This window comes from Solanum stenotomum, chromosome 1 (assembly GCF_019186545.1).
Source record: "Solanum stenotomum isolate F172 chromosome 1, ASM1918654v1, whole genome shotgun sequence".
Lineage (NCBI taxonomy): Eukaryota > Viridiplantae > Streptophyta > Magnoliopsida > Solanales > Solanaceae > Solanum > Solanum stenotomum.
The window spans coordinates 99,375,865-99,403,156 of record NC_064282.1 but is presented as its reverse complement, the minus strand read 5'-3'; the positions used below and the strand labels follow the sequence as shown (position 1 = coordinate 99,403,156).

Genomic DNA, 27,292 nt, shown 5'->3' with positions numbered 1-27,292 from the left:
GGGGGGGGGGGGGTAATAGGACCTTAGTATAGTATAAGTGTGTCTCTGGGATTTCGGGCATAGGTTGGGGGTACCTAAAATAAATAGTTATTGTTGTTGTCATTGTTATTATTGTTGTTCTTATTTTTATTCTTATTATTGTTGTTGTTGTTGTTATTATGGATTAATAAAAGGAGTGAAATTTTCTGTGTTACGTCATTTTCTATACCTAAGTTTATATTATATAGAGATAGAGATTTAGATATAAATCTATAGATTGTTAGTGGAAAAAAATAATAATAAATGAGAGAAACTGTCTCTTGTCTTTGTTTCTTTTCCTAAGGTCTCTTTGAGTAGTATGTTATAATTGATATTTTTTCTTTACCGTCAAATAGAAATTAAGCAAACATTGAAAAGGATGCCAACAAAAAGTAAAAAAAGAATTGAAATGAAAAATAATAATTAAATACATATATTGAATATATCTTCACCTTATTTCTCTCTAAAACTTTAAAGCATGAAGTTTCTGATTATTTTCTTCATCGTCGTTACTTTAGCTCATATAGAATTGAGTACTGCGGCCATTCTCCTACAAAATCAAATACAAGCTTTTTCATTATTTTAAACAAGAAAAAATACATAAAGCAAACAAAATCAAATACAATTTTTTTCATAATTTTGCAGAAAAAGAAATCACAAAAAGCAAAAAGAGAGGAGAAAAAAAAAGGGAAAATGCATAAGTACCCCCCAGCCTATACCCGAAATCCCAGAGACACACCTAACCTTTACTAAGGTCCTATTACCCTCCCGAACTTAATTTATCTATAATATTCTACCCCTTTTCGGCCTACGTGGCACTATCCTTGAAAGTTTTGTCAACATGCATTGGGCCCACAAGATAGTGCCACATAGACCAAAAAGGGGTAGAATATTACTTATAAAATAAGTTTGGGGGGGTATTAGGACCTTAGTAAAGGTTAGGTGTGTCTCTGGGATTTCGGGTATAGGCTGGGGGGTACTTATGCATTTTCCCAAATTATTTTCCTAAAGTACTTGAGGTTATAGAATATACCCTCTTAGGATATAACGATATACTTTATCAGAATAGTGGTACCTCATATTCCACTAAACTTTTAACATACTCAACGACAATAAATCACACAAAAAATTTAAAATACAACAACAAGAAGAAGAAGAGTACAAGATTAAAAACAATTGTGGTTGAAAAATGAGAGGAAGCCCCTCTATTTATAGCCAACAAATGGTATGAACAAATGCTTTTGTGTCTTATATGAAAAGTCATGACCTTTCCGAGAAATCACAACCCTTTGAAAAAGTTACAACTTATTGAAAAAGTCACAATTCTTTGGAAAAGTCACAACTCATCGAAAAATCACAACCCTTTGAGAAAAGTCACAACTTATTGGAAAAGTCACAACTCATATGAAAAAATGTTTTTGTGTCTTGTCTGAAAAGTCATGACCTTTCCGAGAAATCACAATCCTTTGGAAAAGTCACAAGTTATTGAAAAAGTCACAACTCTTTGGAAAAGTCACAATTTATCGAAAAATGATCACAACCCTTTGAGAAAAGTCACAACTTATTGAAAAAGTCACAACTCATCGAAAAAGTCACAACCTAAGTTAGGGATATTATAGTAATTTAACATTCAAGTTAGGAGTTCATGCTTTTAAGGTAATACTAGTTTTTCGACATGTGCATTGCACGTGAATATCAATTTAGAAAATATATGTTATAGTAAATAGTATTGCTTATTTAAGCGAAGATTTGAATAAAAAGTTTTGCACAAAATAATATTGCAGCTTTTTTTGTGAATGTTCAATGTGGATCATTATAAATATATCTCAATAATATTATCTTATAGACGATATTTGTTGTGTATTTTTCTTGTCATCTAACAAGATGTGTTTGCACATGTATTTCACGTTAAACTGTTCAAATGTCATATGAACATGTGAAGAGAACAACTACATTTTATTTTTTAGAACTAATTTAAATTAATATATTTTGAAGTTAGAAGATCTTGAACTTGATAATACATTTGTGACATATATAAAGCTTTAATTTAAATACAAATACCTACCTATATATGAGCTTTCCTTCGTCTAAAATACTGTAATATTAAGAAATAGTAAATAAGTAAACAAAAAGGTAATGTTTATATAGTAATAACTATTTTGAAGCAAACTTCCTAACATTCTAAATGACATTGATAAATAAAGTCATTCTTTTGTCTTGAGCATCAGAAAAGCAAATTGTGACAGTTCTCTAACTCTTGAGAAGTTTAATAATTTTGAAAAAAGATGTTCAGAAGCATATATTGTCACACCCCAAATCCGGATGTGATGGCACGTGTCCATTTCCCACCGGACACGTCAGCCTAACCCAACCACAACGATAGAGAAGTAGAAATACGAGAATAAAAAATAATAAATAAGCGAAAGACTTTAATTAAGACTCAACACTACCCAGAATTTGGTTGTCACATGTACAAACCTCTAAATACAGAATTCGAATAAAAATATATAAGTCTCAGAGTATAGTTCTCGAATAGAACAAAACTGAAAGTAAAGATAACTCAAGGGCACGTCTGGATTGAACCGCTACCTCTCGAGTATGTCCCGAAGCTCAATCTGCTAAAGAAACTACTAAGCCGAATCTGAGAGAGAGCTGTCAACCTACACAATTGTGTAGAAGCAAGGGTGAGTACCGAAAACCACAGGTACTCGCAAGTAACTCTGAACTAAGCAAAACTATCAGCTACAAACAACTCCTTTCAATCCCGACCGAACCACCGAAACTTCAATCTAGCAGCAAACCAACCAACCTATACTAAACAGATCATATTCAACAGCCAGAACCAACAGTATATCCTCATCAACCTCAGATCAACAAATAAGAGCAAGTAGATCAAATTCCACATAAGAAAGGTAAACCGATACAATCCACACATCACAGACAAAGATAAGGCAAATGAGATGTAAAATGCAATAATGATGTCATGTAGTCATGATGCATGTCTGTCCTACGATACACATCTGTTGACGTAATCAGTCCGCGCTGAATACTCAAATCAGAACCCATGGGGGCCACACATGGACCATGTATCACCGCCGGAACCAGATCCCATCGGCATCCAAATTGCTAGCCGGAGCTTGTCCATCTCATATATCTCTAGTCGGAGCTAGTCTCAACTGTGTCTCATAACTATCCATCCTCATATCAGTGTCTCAGAACTCATGCAACAGATAGTTCACACATGGGATGAATAATGAATATGCACATGTCATCAATCACAATCATATCACGATCACATCATAGTATTACACATTATCTATCTCAATCACAACCATATCACGACCACATCATAGTATTACACATCACCTGTCTCAATCACAACCACATCATAGTATTACACATCGTCTGTCTCAACATCAATGTCTGTATCAATCATAACCTACTCCTGCTCTTCTATCCCCTCAATATCAATTATCACATGACTTATTCAACAAATTCAAGTCACATATAACACATTTAGCTCGTTTTATTCCCCATCTTTTATTTACAACAATTTCAATCAACAAACAAAACCCATCCTCAATCCCCATTACTCCCCAACACAATTAGGAAAGTAGTCATGTGTAGTCTAAGAGTTTTACGAAGTTTGGAAGCCACTTGCCTTAAAATGAACTCCAAAAGTTACTTGACTTGAGCCTTTCCTTTCCGAGTATAATCCGGATCACCATAATCTATTCAAACAATTATTCACAATCACAATTCGAGTCCAATGACACCAAAATAAAAAAAATTAGGGAAAAAGGGCAAAACGGTCCAAAAGTCTCATACCGGAAAACGATACCCAAATCTGAAATTTTTTTATGTAAAATGATCCTTAGAGTATTTGGAAGCTAATGGTGAATACCAATTTGAAAACGGAGTTGAAATCAATTCACAAACTCAATTTGAAGGAAAATTCACGTTCTTGAAGAAGCCTAAAATATTCGAATCCGAAACCCCGACTCGAAAATGAAATATCTCTTGAAAAACATCTTACCCATGCTTAGATAAGTTCAAATATGAAATTTCATCAAAAACGGAGTTAAGATCGACCTTGAAATTCTCAATTTATCAAACTTTAACTTTACCGGGAAAGTCCAAATTGTACGCGGTTAATATGATGAAAATAATCGATGAATCAATAATTTTATGTTAAAATCAGTTTACCCATAACATAAGGATCGTAAATATACCTTTTTCATCAAAAAGGGAGTCCAAATCGATAAAACCCCAATTTTTCCCAAGAGATTTACGGATAGGAAAAAAAAGCAGATAAAGAAATTATGAGAAAGTGTCGAATTGAAGATTCAATACTAACCCTCATATTAATTCAAGAAGAAATCCGTAAGAATCACTCCATTCCGATCTCTAGAACTCCCGATATGCTCAAAATACCAAATGAACACAGTTTAAGATTTTTATAACAGTACATGGCTGTTATGCACCAGAAAAACAGCAGTTAATCTTTCACTAAAAAGGCCGTAATTTCCTCATACGATAGTGAAATGACCCGATTCTTTTTTGTAAATGTCTTAAATAATGATACGGACCTGCTCGTTCAATCGGAGCTCAATTTCATGCTCGTTTGTCCAGTCAAATATCATTTCTACTCGGTAAACAATTATTTTTTATTTGCGATAAAAGTCCAATCTCGGGTTAGCGAAAATGCACCAAAATTTGCAGATAAGTCCTATAATTCATGCTCAAAATTTCAGAACCTTCGGAATAATTTTTCGACCTTTAAAACTAATAATGAACCCTTTAGTTGCCACAATTTGTTGAAATAGTGTCAAAGCATCCAAGAAGCTTAAAAGCTCACCCAAAACTCATTTGGCACTTTCCGAACACAAACCAAATATGCTACTAGCTTGAAAATGACATTTCGGACTCAATGAAATCGTCGTAATTTGAATTCGAGGTCTCCTTGACTCGGTATCCGATAAGGTGTCAAGAAACTAGTTTTAGGCTCAAAAACTCAAAATGCACTCGGGGACTCTAAAAATTCAACCAAGGCTCATTCTAGACTTAGAATCACCCCCTGAATCCAACGGTGCCCTCGGAATTTCATTTCGAGCACCGGAACCTCGTTTGTTGACCAAAGTCAACTCTTGATCAAAATTTCACAATTTTTGCAACTTAGGACCTCAAATCTTCGATTTAACTCCAAATTCGACTCCGTTAATTCTCATAGACCCGTTTCAACATTCTAAAACTGCTGAAATCGACGGAAATCCGATTCGAGTCTCGAAACTCCAAATGACTCGAAATAGCACTTTTAACCAAACTTTAACTCTTAAAAACTCAACTTTCCAAAAACTCAACTGTTCATCAATTTTCCTTCAAACCAACTTCGAAAATACAACAATTAGGACTCGGGGCAACTATCGGGAGGGGTAAAACAGTCATTTTATGAAAATTTCCAAAAATGACCTTTAGGGTCATTACATATATTTACATCACATGAGAAATTGTTTTAAAAAAACAAAATGAATTTAGACTACATCATGTTAACTTTATATATTGGAACATTACATACTAATGTATGTATTATGCAAATTGATGGCCTTTCGGTAGTGCCAATCGAGAAGTTCATCAGTCAACAACTCTCAGGAAAAAAGACAATGCAGTTTACTCAAACATCAAAGATCACTATGAAAAGGGGAGGTAAAGACAACCGCATTTTGATAATAATAATAATGACGGTGTGTACGTTCACAAACTGTTAAAAAAGAAGAGAAAAGGTGAAGGTACAAAATGCAACGTAGAGACACCAGAGAATATTGAGTGAAGGAAAATGACATATACGTTTCCTGTAATCCCCATGATAAAATTTCTCCTCTTTTTGCTTAATTCTTCTATTGTTGGTAGAACATTGAAGCATATCATCAAAGGGGAGTTAACACCACAACCATGCACTTAGAAAGTTACAAATGAACCACTATTAGCAACTGATTTAATTTTGATATGATAAATTACTGCAGAAAAGGCAGCACCAGGCTGTCATACAACTAATGGCACAAGTATTACACCGACTAAAATGTACATTTCTTGTTTTCATCAAAAAGAAATCTTTCTTTCCGCTCACAAACTCGACAGTAATCAACATATACTAAGAGCAAAGGAATCACTTACAGCCTTATTCAAACTAACTCAATGACAATAAATCTCATGAAATCTTTTAAAATGCAAGAAGAAGAAGAATAAAAGATTAAAAAAAATTGTGGTTGAAAAAAAAAAAGAGGAACCCCCTCTATTTATAGTCAACAAACGGTGGTATGAACAAGTATTTTTTTGTGTCTTATCGGAAAAGTCATGACCTTTTAAGAAGTCACAACCCTTTGGAAAAGTCGCAACTTATTAAAAAATTCACAATTCTTTAGAAAAGTCACAACTCATCGAAAAATCACAACCCTTCGAAAAAAGTCATAACTTATCAGAAAAGTCACAACTCACCGAAAAAGTTACAACCTAAGTTAGGAATATAATAGTAATTTAGCATTTAAGTTAGGAGTTCATGCTGTTATATATATATATATGTGTGTGTGTGTGCGTGCGCGCGCGCGCACATGTGTTACTTATGCTGATGTTATCCTTGTCATACTATTAAAAAAATAACTTTTAGCGGCAATAAATAGACATATTAATAAAGAGTGCTAAAGTCTTTACCGGCATTAGTTAAGTGTCATTAGATCCATTGCTGAAGGCTTTAGTGACATATACAAAGAGTGTTAATTGCCGCTAAAAATACATATTTAGCGGCAATTGAGCTATTGCCATTAATTAATCGCCGCTAAATATCATTTCTGATGTAGTGGATCAGGGGCTAGTTTTTGAATAAATTATGGATCTGCTTAATACAAAAGATGAGGAGTAATTAATTTTAAAATACATTTATCACATATTTGATTGAAATAAAATTGCAGGATTATTTATTCCGTCTTTATAGTGTTATTTTTATTCCAATACAATAATAATTGTATAATAATTAATCTCATAATAACTTGTTGTCCGATCAACAAGCCTTTTTTATCCGTTTCTCATATTCCATTAGGTCCCAAATGGAGGCCATTTCTTGTCTAGTCTACTTGTCGTTTCCAAATCATTTTAATGATATCTTGAGGTATATTTTTAATTTTTTTAGGAGATAAAATATGAAATCTATTGTAAAAGTTAATAAAGAGACTTTTTTTAAAAATTTTCTTTGTAGATAACATAAAGCGAAACAAATGAGAAAAAATTGTCACAATCCAAAAATGAACGTGATGACACTCGTCTTATCCTACCAAGATAAGTCAGCCTAAAACTCAACCATTACAATAAAATGCGGAGATTTTATAATCAACTCAAAAATACCCCCAAAATCTGGTTGTCACGTGTACAAGCCTCTAAAGTATTGAAATTTATTCAAAAGAAAAACACAAGTCTCAAATGACCCTGTTTCTAGAATAGAACAAGATCATAATTAAAGAGAAAGAAGGTCCGCTAAAATGACAAGCAGCTACCTCACAAACCTCCACAAGAAGCCTCATACAAAGAGAAGAGAAAATATCACAAAGGTCCGGGCTAATAACCTACAAAAAAATGTAGTAACCAAACCACACGATACTCAGCAAGTAAACCTCTAAACACAAGCTAAGGGGATAGGATACGGGTACTCCTTACACCCCAACCGAACCTCCACAACTACAACCTGCATAAAATCAGCCCAACCTAATAGTTCACAATTTACAAGCACATATCTCAATAACAACATACCAACAACAACCTTGGTATTCATCAATTACAATCTCCACAACTACAACCTGCTTAAAACCAGTCCAACCTAACAACTCATAATTTACATAGCACACAACTCAACCACAACACTCTAACAATTACATATCCTCAATATTCATCAATCAAATTCCACAGAAAGGCACTCACAAAGTTTCACAGAGAGGCACTCACTAGATCAGCAAAACACAATATCAAGTTCACTAATGACAAATATGTGCAATGCAATGTCAAGTATAGTAATGCATATCTGACCTAGTGATACACACCCGCTGTCTCTCAGTCCGGGACCCATGGGGGACATATATGTCCATGCATCCATCGTGGCGTAAGATATGACCTTCGATAATAGTAACTATCGCGGCGCGAGATACGACCCCGATAATAGTAACCATCGCGGCGCGCGATACGACCCCGATAATAGTAACCATCGCGGCGCGCGATAAGTCCCTCGAAATGGTACATCCTCTTTAATTTCTTATTCTTTCTCAATTCACATAACACTTGTCACAACCATGTCTCAGAATAATGCAAATGACATGTTCACACAAATAATGAAGAGATGACCATTTTCATAACATTGCATAATTCACAACAACACAATCATGATACAACATCAACAATGATTCAACAAGCCTTTCAAACCATTCTCAACACATCACACACAAACAATTAATCACATTGTCGATCTTTTATTACCCATTTTTCATCATTAGAATTAATCAATGTGGACTAGTCAACCCATCACCAAGTCTTGTTACCCCCAAACACATATTACAAGGAAATACATGAATTCCATACACTTAACAAGAGTTTAGAAATCCACTTGCCTGAATCAAATAAGAATTTACTCCGAGACTTGAGCCTTCACTTTTCGCTGAACTTTCAACTCAAAGCAATCTATTCAAATAAATGATCACGATAAGATTTCGAAACTAACAAGCTATATGTCTAGCTTAGACCCAAAAATCACCCTAATTTATAATAAAGTTTCTAGATCTTGATTCCAACCAATATGTCAAATCTCATATTTTTCTGGATTTCAAATCTAAGGTTAAGTCATAATTTCTCCAATATATCAAAACTTTGATAACTTTATCATCAACCCAAAAAGAAGAAAAAGATCTCAAGGTTGGAATATAACCCACGAACAATTACCAGTTATTAACACCACCCTTTATCACTTTAATATGACCTATCGATTAGCCATAATCATTACCCAATAATTGTCTGCAATCATTAACTTATGATTACCTTATAATGGCCATTAAATTCTTTGATGATAATTTCTCAGAAAGCTTCGCCATTTAACCTAAAATCAAAATAACCATAAATTCTTCCCACTAAGAATTTATTACTCTCATTATTATAATCGTTACTTCATATTATAACCCATAAATTATAAATAAAGTAATCACTTGCAGCAACATCAAATTCAATCTATTACCTGGATGATGTGCTCCTGTGCTAAGCTTTCCACGATCTTTTTTCTTCTTTTCCTCTAAAAGTAATTATGAGATGCTAACTCACATTATTTTATTTTCCGGTATTAAATAAATTATGGCATTATCCATTAACCACCAACTAAATAAATAAATTATTTAACATATACCCATCAATTAAATAATCGCAATTATCGAATAATTTAAAATTCTCAAACCAACTTCACTGACTAATCATAAATGACTCGGGACAACTATCGGGAGGGATATAACTATAGTTTTTTTACGAAAATTTCTAAAGATGACTTTTCGGGTCATTACAAAAACGTAAAACTTGACATACGAGACGTGTCACGTCATCTCTCCATAGACCTGATGAATTATATAATACACAAAAAAATTTCGTAGAAACTTATTAACGCTTCAAAACGACAAATAATTGACATGATTTTTCGTAATTAGCTTTCATCCATGCTGAAATTTCTTCACTTTTGAGTATAGTCCTTTCACAAGTCTCTTTTGCTATTTCACTTCCAAAATGCATGATTGATTAAAAGTCCTTCTAAAACAGCTCTTAGGTTTATCATTAAAGTCTTTGCATTAGCCTCATCCACAAGCTTTGATTTGGGATATGTTAGCTCTATTTTCTCAATGCTAAAACAATCATTTTTCTCCACCACTTTAGTTATGTCTTCAACAGATGGAAAATACATTGGCAAATTGGATGAGTCAACTAAAGACTCATCTAACTTTCCCTGTGGAAAATAAATAAATAAATAAATCTCAATAACATTTATTTGTACATGTTTAATGAAATTTTGAACACATATCTGAACCAAAGATATAAAACCACTCTTGTAGACACACAAGCCATACTTAATATATGATTCGATTCATTATTAGTTTCAATTTATGTGAACATATTCTCGATCTTTTTAGTCTGTTTAAAAAAATATCTGAACATCATTCAATTTAGATTTTTCATTCATCGTTAATGAGAAGATTTTATAGCCACATAATGTTATATCATATTTAACATCAGAAATTTCAAAAATCTTCTTTTTTATTAAAGCTTTGTGTCTAGTCAAATAAGTTCAGACAAATTGAAAGGAATGAAGTATATACAACATAGAAAAAAAAAACCTTACAAACTTATCTTCTAAAATATATCATGACTTAGCATACTAGTTACGGTGATTTATACATTTTAAATGAATTTCTTATCACAAATATAATATCGAATCTGACCCAATGTTAAGTCGAACCCAAAACTTTAATATAATGTCAAGTCCACCCTTGCCTTTAGGTTAGCCTATGGAGTAATTTTTTGTAAAAGTGATGATATATATAACTTAAACTCAAAATATGATTTACTTACCTCATTCACCAAATCCGTAAGACTAGAACCAAAGAATTTCATGAGATGTACATAACTGAAAATGGTGTAATAAGCACCACCATTCCTCCCTGAACAATTTCCTCAGCTCTTGCATTAAAGAACATTTCCATGTCCTTTTCAAATTGAGCAAAATAAGCATTCACTACTTCAATATTTGAAGCACCTATATAATGAATCAATCCTTTATTCTAGGGGTGTGCAAAATTGAACCGAAAACCGAACCAAACCGCAAATCGAGTCAACTAGGAAAAAAAATTCGACTAGTGGTTTGGTATTGAAAAAAAAAACCCGACTATATTTGGGTTGGTTTGGTTTTAACTAAAAAACCCAATCCGAGACCAAACCAACCCGACATTATATATATAATTTTAAATTTTTATTTTATACATAAATATATTTACTTTGATATAATTTTTAAATATTTCTTATACTTTTTCATAGTTTTAATCTTTTAATATATTATTTCAAGTTTGAAACTTAGAATTATGAATGGTCCAATAAATATTATAGTCCACAAATGTTGGTAACTATAATAAAGCTCAAATCAAAATCAAATTAATACTAATGCAAAAAGAAAATCAATTCAACACTAAGAATGACAATAATATTGAATATTTGTTCTTTAATTTTACATTGGTTTAGACAATTAAAATACATAATCTAATTTTAATTTCCTTTAATATTTACTCATGTAACTAAATACTTATTAAACTTATTTTAGCATGATTTAGTACTTTTAAATTATGATCATTTTCACTATGACTTGTTAATTTGCAATATTTGTTTTACGCGATTTCATTATTATTATTTTTGTTGGATATTTTAGTGTCATTAATCATATCATATTGTGTGTGTTTTTTTTTAAAGAAACACCTTAGATAGTTGTATTTTGGTAGGACTAAAGAAATATTTGAAGTACAAGTAAATTATATGTTTGTATGAATACTTTACCGGAAAAATCTGAAACAACCCGAAAAATCGAAAAACCCAAAAAAACCCGAGGTTGAAAAACCCGAGTTTTATTGGTTTGGTTTGGTTTATAAATTTAAAAATCCGACACAAATGGTTTGGTTTGATATTTGAACAACCCGAACCAACCCGGCCATGTACACCCCTACTTATTCCATGATGGGGATTTCTCATCTAATAATTCTTTTGGAATCTTAGATAACCAATGTATAGAACAAGAAGAATGTGCAAAATGTATGGATCGCGATGAAAATAATCTATCATGAAAAGATCCTGGAACTCTGAATGCATAGTAGGATCGATCAATGGGGAGTGATCGAAAGAGGGTGTTGAAATCATTGGTGACATGATCATTAAAAAATATTTGGATTTCAAGATTGTTATTAGTGGAATTTGTCATGACTTGGGACAAGTACTTGTCCTTTAGAGCCTCTACAACATGTTGCATTGCAATTAAAGTGTTTGGTCCAATAGAACATCCCAACTCTACAACACATAATGTGTTTGAAGAAGATAACATGGTTTTGATGTCAAACTTTCCTATAATTGCATCTCTCGCCATCTCCTTTGAGCCCTCTAACACTTCTCTCTGCATGCAATTACAACAATAACAACGATATAATCAGTGTAATCTAACATGATAGTTTGAAACGAAAGGAGTATATATATATAACTAATTCAAATTCAAAATTGTATATAATATTAATATGTACCGCCAATTGTGAGTTTTTGGAGAAGCTATAAGGACCATCATCAGCAGTCATGGGAAAAGATGTTGTCGTTTTGGCTAATGCTAATTAATAATATGCTTAATAATCTTTTTTCTTTGAGTTTTTCTTGCTCAATGTTTTCTCCACACATGCATGCATGTTCTTATATATGTGAATTTTTTGCATTGTTCAAATAAGGATTTGTTTGGCAAGGAAAAGCCAAAGAAGAAAAAATCTCAAAGAACACGTTTGATTTTACAATATTTGTTGTCATCCATGACATCTAGGACTTCTTATTGTATAGGTGATAAAAAGGCGTTTCAATAAAATGATTGTGTGTATATGTAGTCTATCGATATTGTATAAATGGTTCTGTAATGTATCAATATTATATAAATAATATAAAGTTGTGTGTATATATATAACTATGTATATATAATATTTATACATTACAACAGTAATTAATATTAGACTAATAGTTAGTATTTCTAGTACATTATCACCTTATATCTTGATCATATTTGTGTGGTTTACATTGTTATTGGAGTGTTTTGATCTTATTAGATGTTTTTATGTAAATTGGCACGAGGAAAATTGAAGCCAACGAAGCCAAAAAGAGACCAGCTCTACCCACACATCACATTTAATCACGTATTAGGGTAGAATGTAGGGGCAGATTCACATAGAGCTTTGTGAGTGCTCGAGCATTCATTGAACTCTATATAGGTATATAAAAAATATGAAAAAAACCTATATAATTAATTAGTAAGCACCCAATAAATAATTGTTGGATGTGGCTCGTTGATTAATATAAGTGGGTACTGAAGCTATCTTCTTCTTTTTTTGTTTTGTTTTCCATTGGATGTTTGGTATTCATATTGGAGCCTGATTAAATCCAGATTCACACCGAGGAGTCTCACATTGGATACTCGAACCTGAGACTTCTAGTTAAAGGATGAAATAATACTTACCACTCCACCACAACCCTGATTGGTAGGTTTCTATTTTCTTCCCTTACTGATAGGCTTCTATTATTGCCCCCTAATTCTAGGCTTCCATTTTCTTTCCCTAATTTTAGGCTTCTAGTTCCTCTTTAACAATTTCTAAAACAATATGTGAAACTACAAGTTTAAAATTAGCAATAATTATTGTTATTTATTTTAATTACAATATATGGAAAAATTGTTGAGTACAAACTTTAATTTTTTGAATTAATTACATGTTCCACTTTTTCTCCATGGAATCACAAATTTTCTCATCCAAACTACATAATAAGTATTTTTTTTTATATTTATAAAGGTTTATAATTCACTATGTAAAGCTTAATATAAGATATTGGCAAGCTGTGTAAGCAGTGTTATTTTTACTCACTTCAATTTCAAGGTACGAAAAATAGTCGAGTACATTATAATTTGTGACTATGAGGTCTTGTTTTCTGATAGTAATATAAATATAACTTTCTCATTAACTTTTTCACGATTGTAATATTTTATGTTAAAAAAGTGAAGCATTCACTACCTTCAGATCCTGAATATGTTACTGTCACCAGAAGGATAGTAGGAATGTAGTGTTATCTTACTTAGGGTGATTGATGTTTGTCATTTGCATTATACTAGTATTATTATAGTTCTTATTTTGATATTTTAATTATCAAAGTATTTTGTGTTACTTGCTGTAATTTCATCATTGTTTCTATCTCTTTTTATCTAGATTTACTACACTTGAGTTCAGAGTCTTTCGAAAATAACATTTCTATCTCTACGAAATAATGATAAAATTTATGTATATTCTACTCTTTTCAAATTTCACTTATAAAATTTTATTGAGTATATATATTATTATTGTTATTATGTATGGACTCTTCAACCTTCAAAGTCATGTTACAGTTGAAATTAGGATAAGTTCAATATAAGAAGAAAGCAAATATCTCCCATAGTCCAATAACCAAAAGTTATAATCCACACATTTATTCATTCATTATTATTATTCATCATACAAAAATAAACATGCATTATAAATAGTATGTATGATAACTAGTATGTGAACCAAATAAGTCAATAAGAATTGATATAAATCTGATCCACTAGGTAAATGGAAATGCTCCACACAATATGTGTTGTGCCGTAATTTTTCTATCTTCAGAAAAATCACTTTTTGAAATATTCCAAGTATAAATCAATTTGAGAAATATTTAGAAAGAGTCGCCACTTAATTTTTTAAAGAAATTAAGAAAACTTGTAATTTTCAAAAATTTAAACAGAAAAAATCATTTGAAGATACCAAAGAAGGTTCGGGGTTCAATTTACACTTCGAGAAGGGTTTAAGCATTCGAAGTGTCCGCTAACATGTGATTGACCTGCGACTTGACTAAAATGTATTTGACTATTTTTAGAAAAAATAATTTAACATAAAAAATATATAATAATTTACACTATTCAATTAAGTTTGAAAAATAGCTAAGAAATGAACCATTTTATTTTTGATCTTTTTAGAGGAAGAGACCTAAAATGAAAATATTTGAATTAAGGTGCAAGTGATTAGAAAATTAATAAAACTAGACTAATTAGAATTTATTTAATTCATTTTTAAACCAATTTGATAAATTAAAACATGAAAACCATTTCTTATTAATTGATTAACCTTTTTTTTTTTTTGAGAAAATGACTCAAGTAAGTATATATATATATTTTATTATTATTATTATTATTAATCAATTGAAAAGATTTTGACTAACACATTTTTAAAGTTTATTAAAAATAAAAAAGAATAAAAAAAATACTTCAACTTAGAACAATTTTGAAATGAGAAAAGAAAAAAAAATGATTTAAATGAAGAAAACCCTTAAAGAACATATCTTTAAAAAATATTTAGGAAAATAATTTAACATAAAATATATAATATTTTACGATATTCGATTAACTTTAATAAAAATAGTTAAATAAAGAATAATTTTTTTTTTAATTTTTGGAAAATTGGATCTTAATTGAAACAACTTGGTCAATTAGGACTTTAACAAAACTAGATTAATTAAGATTTATTTGCGTCATTTTTTAGAAATAATAATTCGAACCAACTCGGTAGACAAACCAAGACATTATTTTAATCTAATTAAAGATGAGTGAAAGTTTTGACTAAAAATATTTGAATAAGCATAAGAGTTGATAAAAAAAAAAACGAATTATTTTTAAAGAAACAAACATAAAGAACATGATTTATCTTTTGGGGAATTTAATTAAATTAAGTCGCAATTTAAAAGAAAACAAATAAATAAATAATCACACAATTAAATAAGTTAGAAATTGAATTTGGGCCTCCTTTTTTGGGCCAAATTCGCTGCTACTATTGGGCTTAACCCAATTCCCGTTTTTGTATACATCTGATGTATATCAGTGTATATAGGGTGTATACAACCCATTTTTCTGCTTTTCGAGACCTGTACGTCAACTCCAAAGACTTATTCTTCGATTTCCCAAGGTTGTTTGACTCGATAAAGGAAGACTTGTTGGGTTTTGAGCCCACTCAAGATGCAAGGAGAGTAGATGTGAGTTCGTGGCGAACTCAAGAGCAAATTTACATGTAAAAGAGCAAGGAAATGAAGATTAGTATTTAAACGATAACATAACAATGCATTAAAATGAAAATACACAACTTATGGGAAAATGAGTTATTGCCATGATTTTTAATAAACCAAATGGGGACAGTGCCTATGATGAGCTATGCAGGGAAGGATAACAAGGGCTTACTAAGCTCAATTGAGTCCAAAGCACACAAGTACATTTAAATTAGTCCAAGCTGCTACTTTAACAAACAAGTAGCATTGACTAAAATTCCCTTTACATGGCTAGGCAATTAAAAAACAATATGACAAACAAAATTGATGTGTCACTTAACTACATTAATTAGGCACAAACAAATGCATTCAATTTCCTCAAGGAAACAGAGGCGTCTTGAGACGATGAAACCCAACAACTGTATTCTTAAAAATTCTAAAATGACAAGCTAGATTTTTTAGCTAATTAATAAGTCATATAAATGCTAAGGGAGAAAATGGAATTCTAATAAGGAAAGTAGCAATTAACAAGTTATATGACTATGGAATCGAAAATCCAAGCCGTGAACAAACTTTGAACAACCTACAAATTTGAACTTAATCGTCCTCTTTTACTCAAAATAAACACATTAAAGTTATCATCAGAACTAAACTTAAACCAACATTATTACGATAAGGTGTCCCAAAAGTCGAGCACTTTAACAGGAAGGATTAATAATTTGCGAGTTGGGCAACAAAACAAGATTGAATCTTTCTATTACAGTGACTTACGATGCAAATTAGTGGCAGCCAACAATTTATTAGAATCTATAACATGTTCATGAAAATGGCCTTTCAAACCAGTCGCATTATCAATTCAAACAACCTTAGCACATGGGACTCAGTGTATATTCGGAAATCGGAAGTAAGTGAATAATAGGAATATGAGCTACGTTAGAACGAGATTATGGTGAGCTACACACATAACATTAGTAGCTAGGATATAAGAGAAACACAACCAACATTCAAATCACCTAAGAACATAAATAATTCCTATGGGATGAAGCCAACCATGGCGAGAAGCTACCACGACATATCAAAACGGCAAAGAAGACAACCAAAATGTACCAACAAATAGTGAAGAAACGGAATAATATCCGGCATGCTCAAAGTTGAAACCAAATGTATAGTATATTATTTCGAGCAAAATTAAAAGAAGATTCAGCTAGCCTTAAATATACAATCCAGCCAATGAACCTCACTACCAACTCATAATCCCAAAGGAATTTTATCATTATGCTACCCCCATGCTTATGATTCAAAGTTTCACAGAAGAGATGAAGCAGATGCAGGGGACCGAAGAGAAGAAACCAACTATTATTCATAGCAGGGCATTTAGCAAACATTGAGTACATAATACATCCTATTGAGGCGGAAAAGTAAGAGGGGTCTGAAATTACCTTTCTTGGAGCAGCGACTGGGAGCAAACGAGTTGGAGAATAGCGACTTTCACCACAAAATCCAACTACGACTAGCAAATCAAGAAAGTCTGAGGTGCGATCTTTCGGAACTTAGAATCAGCAAACTAAGTTTGAATTTATTTTTATTTTTAAAGTGTACAAGTTACTAGTGCTCTCAAGAATTCGAACTCCCAAAAAAAATCTCTCCTCCTCTCTCCTTTGCCCTTGAACATCGGAAACTATTTATAGGGAAATATTGAGCGATTTAGAAGGGGGGAAATCCGTTGGAAAATTCAAACAAAATTTTAATTTCTTCTGCCCTTTTCAAAGCAACAGTAAAGGGATGGGGAAAAAGCTGAATTCCGCGAAAAAGGGGGGAAAGAGGGGACGTGAAGGTTGACGTTGGGGCTTGCTAGAGTATGGGTTTGCAGATAAGTGATGAGATTTCCGAATTTGCTGGGATTTTTCACTGAATTTCTGGGTTTGCGTGTTAGTTCTTTGCTGGAAGAAGAAGAGGAAAACGTATAGGGGTAGTATGTACTGCTGTACATATTGTGTATGTATTGGTGGGTATGGGTTGTTGGTATAGAATTGGGTTATGTTTGCTAGAAAATTGTATTGGGCTTCTACAAAGTGGCCCAAACATTGGTCTTAAAATGGATTTGAATAAAATGTTAGATTTTGGCTAAGATAATAATAGGAACTAATTAACAATTTAGCAAATGGATTAAAAAGGTGGCCAAATGAATTAATTTTAGAAGATGACTAGAATTTAAATAGGACAAATTAACATAATTAATTTATGAGCTTTTTAATCTTAACGAGATAAAATAATTAACTTAATTATAAACTAATCGATTTTCAATAAACTAATTAATTCAAAATTAAAGCTATAATTCAAACTAAAACTAAATTAATAAAATATTTATTTTAACGAAGCAAAAATCTTTTGATATGATTTTCAAACATTTATAAAATATACTAATTACTTATATAATTATATGAAATATATTTATTATTCAAATACTATGGAAATCGATTGAAATTATTTACACTAACCTTGAAATTATTTGAATTTGACATAGCTAATTATTTTAAATCGCTTGAATATTAGGAAGCTCAAAAATCAATTATTATCGGGGAGGGTCAAAATTGGGTGTCAACAATATGCATGACACATCTAATTGTCTAAAATTAGGAAATATATATCCAATCATAGTATGGACCTTTCAAAATTCAAATTCATGATAGATAAGTCAAGTCATGTAATAATTGAAAAAAGAATAAATGCAAATAAATTGTAATATAAGAAAAAAACAAATATATCTCCAATAATTCAAAGTTATAATTATCCACACAATTCCATTTACTGATATAATCAATAAATTAGCTGGCTATCAGCCCTACTTTGTTTTTTCGTTGGGTTGATAGACTCAAAGATATTATTAGCATGTTGTGATATCGTCTGCTTTGAATCAAATATAGACGAATTTTCATAAAATGTCTTACACCATTAAGAGATTCTAACGCACCTTATATGTAGCTTCCCATTTTTTTTACTATCACTGTGGAACTTTATTCCCACTCAACAATCTCCCTCTCAAACTAAGTTTCACGTGGATCATCACCATGATTCACGGGTCAATTTTCAAAATTTATTATATGCCTTCCACATCATTTGAAGATTGTGGAAATCAAAGCCAACAACTAGCTTCTTCTTGTATGTGTGCGTTTCTAAGATCATAAGAGGAAGTTAATCGATCCACACACCATCATCTGCCTTCGTCATGTACTCATAATCTTGCTAAACCTAGACTATGATGTCAATTGTTGGGCTGATAGTCCTAAAAATATCTTAACATGGTGTGATATTAACAATTTTGGATCAAATTCACACAGTTTCTTACGAAAAGCCTCACACTATCAAGAGATCTTGTGTTTTATATGTGTGTAGCTTTCCAATCTTTTCAGCTACCAGTATGAATTTTTTTCCACATACCCAACATAAGTAGTTGACGAAAACATTTCATTGTATAACTTTTTTTATGCGTATAAATTACATTATTCCACATTAAGTAAAACTTTAAATAATAGTTAAGATAATTACACGTAATTCTCTCAAATTTTAGTACTATTGTTAATATTTTGTCATGTATAGTTCTTTAAAACGAGTAATTTCAAGTGATGTTTTTGGCTGCACAGGCATCCATATTCATTTTCATTTTTATAAGTGTAAAACAACTCAATTTTGAATAATAATGGAACAAAATTGATTATTTTTAATCAAATTCTCTTTTATTCAGGTTCCACCCAAATACATTTTATGATTGAGTAGATGAAATTTGTTTTTGTATCTTATTTATATTCTAGATACAAAAGTTCGGACAAGTCCGAGCCTAATATATATTATTTTATTTATTTTAATTTTATAATTTGTTGTTAATTATTTTTATAATATGTTAAACGTACTTTAAATAATATATGTGACACATGTGATATTTTGAGAGTCCTAATTTGCAAGCAACCACAATAAACCTAAAATGACTAAACTATCCTTGAACTTAATAGATATTTCCAAGAAGCCACACACGTCGACCGAGACGTGTGTGCTTATTCCCTCTTAGATATTAGTAGTAGAAATGGAAAGAAAAAGAGCAAGAAATTAAAGGGAGGCCAATAAAAAAAAAAACTAACAAAGAAACTTTATAATTTTCTTTGTAGAGAACATAAAGCGAAACAAATGAGGAATAATCTCAAAACATTAGGAAAAACACAATACTTGGCCTATGAGATGTCTCACATATTAATAGACCTAAATTATATAATATATAGATTTCTTCATAGAAATTTATTTACGCTTCAGAGCGGCAAATAATATGCTTGGTTTCTCGTAATTAACTTTCATCCATGCTGAAATTTCTTCACTTTTGAGAATTGTTCTTGCACAAGCCTCTTCTGCTATTTTACTTCCAAAATGATTGATTAAAAGTCCTTCTAAAGAAGTTCTTAGGTTTATCATTAAAGTCTTTGCATCAACTTCATCTACAAGCTTTGATTTGGTATATCTCAACTCCATCATCTCAATGCTAAAACAACCATTTTTCTCCACCACTTTAGTCATGTCTTGAGGAGAAGGAAAATACATTGGCAAATTGAATGAATCAACTAGAGATTCATCTAGTTTTCCCTATGGAAAAAGGGAAAGAAATCTCAATTACAAATTTATGTTTCGTCTGTTTCAATTTATATGAATTTTTAAAAAAAATTATAAATTTGAAAGTGATACAATTTAAACTTTATATTTATCCTTAATGAGAAGTTTTTATTTCCATACAAATACTAATAATTAATTTTGTCGCCATACAAATATTTTGTCATATTTAATATCATAAGTTCTAAAAGTCTTCATTATGTTTTGTTTTGAAAGCTTTGTGCTTTATCATAGGTTCAGATAAATGGAAATGAAGAAAAAGTATATGACATACTAAAATACACTTATAACTTGTTCAAATCATTGACATATAAAATGAAATAGAGATAATTACCTCATTCACCAAATCCATAAGACTAGAACCGAAAAATCCCATGAGACGTATATAACATGAAAATGGTGAAATAAACACCATCATTCCTCCAGGAACAATTTCCTCAGCTCTTGCATTCAAGAACATTTCCATGTCCATTTCAAATTGAGCAACATAAGCATTTACTACTTCAATATTTGATGCACCTACATAGTGAATCAATCCCTTATTCCATGCTGGAGATTTTTCATCTAATAATTCTTTTGGAATCTTCGATAACCAATGTATAGCACTAGAAGAATGTACAAAATGTATTGATCGCGATGGAAATAATCTACCATGAAAAGATCCTGGAGCTCCAAATGCATAATAGGATCGATCGATAGGTAATGATCGAAAGAGGGTATTGAAATCATTGGTGACATGATCATTGAAGAATATTTGGAATTCAGGAATATTATTGGTGGATTTTATGACTTGGTTTTGGTATAAGTACTTGTCCTTTAGAGCTTCTACAATATGTTGCATTGAGCTAAAAGTGTTTGGTCCAACAGAACATCCCAACTCTGTAATATAAAATGTGTTTGAAGAAGATAATATGGTCTTGACGTCAAGCTTTCGAATAATTACATCTCTCACCATCTCTTTTGCACCATCTATTATTTCTTTCTGCATGCAATTATAACAGTAAAGTCACATTGATGAAAAAGTCTAGTTACTATAGTATGAGGACAAAAACATTTATTGATGTTTGTGTTATAACGAATAAAGTTACTTATTTTACTATTATAGTAGGTAAAATACAATCAATTTAGTATGAGATATAATTATGTTTTACTGTTATAATGGATAAGTTTGCATCATGTTTTATCATGACCGCAATCGGGGCCACCCTAGCCCACTCTTGGGCCTTGCCATAGGCAAAATGCTGGTGTTATCCAACAATTCTACTCCCAACACCCGCCTCATGCATCATGTTGTTCTTGAAAATTGAATCATGATCTTGACTCTGATACCACTTATTAGGATCTAACACTTACCATCATGCCAAAAGATAAAACCAATATCAAGGGACATCTTTATTCTTAACTATATAAGTCCATAAGCAGCTTCATGTTCGATGGTGACTCCGACCTGGGCCACCCAGCCCCCTTGTGGACCTTGGCACATGCATAAAATTGGCATTATCCAACATAATGCTTGATGAATTCCTAACTTAGAGTTGAGAAAAGACATAAAGTCACCACTGAAGTTGTCCCGTATTTGCATAAAGACACCTTAACTTTGGAAGTGTCCTATCACCCCACAAAACTTTTTAATATCTTTGTAAATGGGCCATTTTGACCCATTTCCTTGTCTGGGTTGTTACCACGCACATGAGGCACGTGATGCAGTGTTTTTACTGCCATTAACCAGTTTAAAAGTGCCGCGTGTCGCTTTATTTCTTTATTATTAATTATTTAATTAATTTACATCATCTTCCCCAAATTTAAACTCAAAAGAGCCATTGGTTGCCCTAAATTCACAATTTCATCTTTTTCCAAAGCAAGATCAACGTTGGTACTCTCTCTTTGACGATTTCATCATCTTCCCAAAGCGCAATAAGGTAGGAATTCGTTTTATCTTTTAATTTCCGTTGATTCCAACACTCTTTACACTATAATAATCGAAAAAAAGAAGATTTTTATCATATAATGTAGAGCCCTAACATGTTAGACCTTCAATTCCTTGTCCCTCCAAGAATCTTCACCAAGAAACATCAATAACGAGATTATCAACACCAAGAGAAAATGAGAAGACTTTTCTATATTTTGTGATTTTAGGGACAGTTGAGAAATAACAAAAGGAAAGAGATGACTTTTCTTGAAAAGAATCGGGTCGGGTCGGGTTGAATGAATATTACAGGAGTGAGCATCACGCGTGACAATACAGACGAAGGAATCGGTCAAAATGGCCCATTTACAAAGATATTTAAAAGTTTTGTGGGGTGATAGGACACTTTCAAAGTTAAGGTGTCTTTATGCAAATACGAGACAACTTTAGTGGTGTCTTTATGTCATTTCTCTTTAGAGTTTAATATTTACACTCACCCAAACAAAATTGTTCAAGAAAATGTGCTTGATATAAGTTGGATTAATAACTTAGAAATTAGATAACCTTCTATAATATGTTAAACTAAAGAAAAAAGACATAAAGTCACCACTGAACTTGTCCCGAATTTTCAAAAAGACACCTTACCTTTGCGGGTGTCCTATTACCCCATTGAACAACTGCAAAATAGTATGTATACCCCATTTTTCACCCAATACCACTTATACAAAAGTATGTGTATGTTACGCACTAATAGTCACTTGCCACGTGTTAAAAATAATTTTTAATTATTTTTATTTGATTTCTTTGCTTTTCTTTTTCTTTTTTCCTTTTTCTCTTTCTTCTTCGCCTCAACTTTTGTTCTTCTGTCATTCCCTTCGCGCTGCAACAGTCGTCAAACCTGCTGTGGCGGGGCGGATTTTGGGACAACACTATCAATTATTTGTCAAACTACCACCAATTAATTTATTTATGAAAATAAACACCGTCAAATAATCAAAATCTAAATACTCAAAATATCACCAAGTCAAGATTTGACATTTAAATCACCACCTTCTCCAACTTCTTACTCCCAAATCGAGTTTTCCATAGTTTAACTACTCCCAAATTCCAATCTTGATTTGTTGGAGGAAAAAAATCAATAAACTAATTTGTTTTTTTTTTTTTTTATAAAAAAGATGAATAAGAATGAACACAATAACGTTAGTTTAAAAATAACAAAGATCAAAAAGGAAAAAGAGAAAAAGAAAAAAAAATGAAGGAAGCCATGGATGCTTAAGAAATATGGGTAAACTAATGATGGTAGGGAAGATGAGAAACAAGATTTGATGAAATCTCTTGAAAAATTAAAAACTATTTGCTAATAAAGTTAAAAAAAAATTAATACATGAGTTTTTATATTTTTTTCAAAATAAGTCAAATTGGGAGTGTCACATGACAATTTTACGTTGGTTTGAAGTTGTATCAATAGCCCTTCACGCGTCCATATTTCGTGACAACACGTGTGGTGTTAAAATTAGTCAAATGGTATATTTATTGTGGATTTAGATAGTTTCGTTGGGTAATAGGACAGCCGCAAAGTTAATGTGTCTTTTTGAAAATTCGAAACAACTTCAGTGGTGACCTTATTTCTTTTCTCTAAACTAAAATATAGGAGTATATATTTTCATATATATACAAACACCTTAAATCTTTAATTTTATTTTTAAACGCATGTATAGTACTAGAGATCAATACCTGCAAATGGGAGTTTTTGGAGTAGCTATAAAGACCATCACCAGCATTCATGGGAAAAGATGTTGTCATTTTGGCTTAATGTGTTTTCTAATTCACTCATAATGTGATCTTATATATGTGGATTTTGCACTGTTCAACTCCATGTCACATGAATATATATTATTTCAATCTTATATTTTTTAGCTGTAGATGAAGTGTTTACAAATCAAGATATGTTTAATTAGTAGTAATTGACAAAATAGGCAGTATTAGGTACTATTAAATACATCATTCTTAATATAATCAAGTGGTTAATATCACTTGTATTATTATTCATCACATAATAATTTATTTATCGTATAATAAGCTTATCTTATAATTTATATGAATAACTAGTAAATGACCAAACGAATCTATTGTGGACCAACAAAATCCTAGCAACCTATTTATGGAAATACTCCACAGTCCACATGATGTCAATAAAATAACTAAAGATAAACTTTAACATGAGTTGTGGTATGTAGTGGTAAGATTGTTTTATTCTTAATCAAAATTATAAAGTTTCGGCTTTGGTTATTGAATAATTTTATTAGAAATGTCACCCATAAATAGACCCTGTAATACACAATTTAAATTTAATCAGAACACTAATATAAACTTCAGACGTCAAACAAGAAAACCAAAAAAAAAAAGAAAACTAAAGATAAACCAAAAGTCCTAGTCATCATGTCAGATTTAGGATAGGTGCCAAACAAGTTGTAAGAGACAAGAAAACAAATAATTCATGAATAGCCATTTAAAGTTATTGTCCACTCAATTTCATAAAAAGGAAAGATATAATAAATAAACATACTATATATTTTAATTTGACATTATATGTTTGGCAAGAAGACAAACAACAAATATAACATAAGACACAAAAAATTAACGTGGTTTGGTCAATCGAGCTATATCCACAAAATGAGATGAACAATTCACTATATAATTATGAGAGTATAAAATATAGATAGAAATAACGTCAACCAATTCACTCGGAATATAAGGAGGTTCACCACAAGTAATAATGCATCACTTATGTCCCACAAACTCTACTCCCTAACCAAAATTCTCAAAACTCCTAGGACGACATTGTGAATGCTGATTAAGTTAGAAGGAATGAACCTCTATTTATGGAGTCCTAAACATTTTTCTATGAGAAAAAGACTAGCCAAATACGAAAACTTTATATTTTCCTTTTAGGATAAGGAAAACCTATTTGTGATTAAAAAAAAAAAAAAACTCAAGACAAATACCTAACAAAAATATCACATAGAACACATATATTTATTTATGTACAAATAAAAATCAAAATATATAAATATTAATTGAAGCCAAATTAAATGGTTGGCTGATGTATTAAAAGAAAATTTGGCTACTTGATGCACATTTTTTGTTTTTTCAAAGAAAACCTGCTTATATAGAGTTCTAAATTTATATGGCCGACAGTTTGAAAATTTTGGCAGCTCAAAAAAAGTATCCACATATAACCATTAAAAAAATAATATATATATCTTGAAAACAAAATATAATGATAATTTAACTGTATAAAAAATATTTAATGTCATTTTTATTTGGTATTTTTAAGTTCAATTTTGATATTTTACAATATGATAAATTGATGATCACAATTTACTCGTCATATAAAAGAAAATTTTCTACTTCAACTTTTAAAAAATGTCTAAGTTATATCACATTTAAAATATGTAGAAATATTTAAAATTAAAGAAACTAAGTATAAAGAATTTTCTTTGTTAATTAATTACAGAAAAAGGACATTTTAATCAAAATAAAATAGTCAAACTTCAAACGTCTAAATAATTAGTTCAAAAAATGGACCACACTACAACAAAAATAGTTTTTGAATAAATATATTTATTAACAAAAATTGATAAAGCCTTTATCGTTATTACCATTAATTAATTGCCGCTAAATATCATTTTGATGTAGTGCCACCTCCGCTAATTTATTGGAATCTTGATAAAGTAAATTATATACACAAATACAGTCAGATTTTGTCAATAACATAATAACAAACACCTATTTCACTATAAAAATCAAAGCTTTATCGAAATCAATATTCTATGTTATATTTTACCTCTTTGTAACATTTTTTTAAAACTTATAACAACATCTATTCCGCAAATTTATTTTCCCGTTTAACATCCTGCCATTTCCTACACAAATAAATATACAAATCGTCATAATTAATGAGTGTTATAATTCGTGATGAATAAATTAGCAAAATGTAAGATAATTAGAATACAATTAAGTATATTTATAGCTTAACATCAAACGCTTATCTATAATATCTTTTAGACAATCAGAATATTTTAACATTGTTGGTTGATATTTATATAGTTAAAAAGAAAAATTATGCTGTTGATTGATATTGATTGGTTTTATATATATATATATATATATATATATATATATTTCCAAGGATCATTTCAATCAAACAATAATTTGAATTTGTGTGGACAAAATTTGTAGAATAGATTTTTGGAGATATTGTTTTCCTTTTTATATTACAAAATACAAAACCTATTTGCACTTGTCATAAAACTGTAACATGACTTGGACTTTCTTTAGATAATTATTTAGCTATCATGAATATATTTGAAACAAACTGATGAATCGGATGTGGCTTCATTTGATTTATATACTAGTTATACGTAAGAATTATGATGCAAGCTAGATTGTTTATACGATATATATGAATAATACTAATGAATAGATTATTACTGCGATGAATAATAATGCATGGATTATTAGACAATGAATTATTGGGCATATATGGGATGTTATGTAATGCATAGAGTTTGATTGGACAAATTTATAATTTATGATTTATAAATTAAAAGTGTCATAAGTTAAAATTTCTTAGGTAAAAGGTATTTTTATCTTCAAAGTTGATTATGATTTTATATTGAAAGTATTTTTCCTTATGAATTGCAAAAAATTGAGGGTCACTATATCATGCTAAAGATGGTTTCACTATCTATTTTTTCCTCTTAATTTCTTCCCTTACTTCTAGGTTTCTATTTTTGCTCCTAATTTCTTCCCTTACTTCTAGGCTTCTATTTT

The 27,292-nt window shown here is 30.9% G+C and overlaps 1 protein-coding gene and 1 pseudogene across 3 annotated transcripts in view; both read right to left on the bottom strand.

Moving 5' to 3' along the window:
- The window catches only part of LOC125853219 (loganic acid O-methyltransferase-like), a 69,436-nt gene extending 45,118 nt beyond the window's left edge, over positions 1-24,318 (bottom strand). The window contains exons 1-3 of one of the 3 annotated variants that reach the window (XM_049532892.1): positions 24,191-24,318; positions 20,885-21,532; positions 20,152-20,526 (exon numbers count right to left, since the gene is read on the bottom strand). In XM_049532892.1, coding sequence (XP_049388849.1) covers positions 20,188-20,526; positions 20,885-21,532; positions 24,191-24,259 — 1,056 coding nt within the window. In that variant the 5' untranslated portion in view covers positions 24,260-24,318 and the 3' untranslated portion in view covers positions 20,152-20,187. Of the gene's footprint in view, positions 1-20,048; positions 20,527-20,884; positions 21,539-24,190 lie in introns of those variants that run through there. The other 2 variants (XM_049532893.1, XM_049532894.1) reach the window with 2 other exon arrangements.
- Positions 9,636-12,413, bottom strand: LOC125853225 (loganic acid O-methyltransferase-like; annotated as a pseudogene).
- Positions 24,319-27,292: the final 2,974 nt, after the last annotated feature.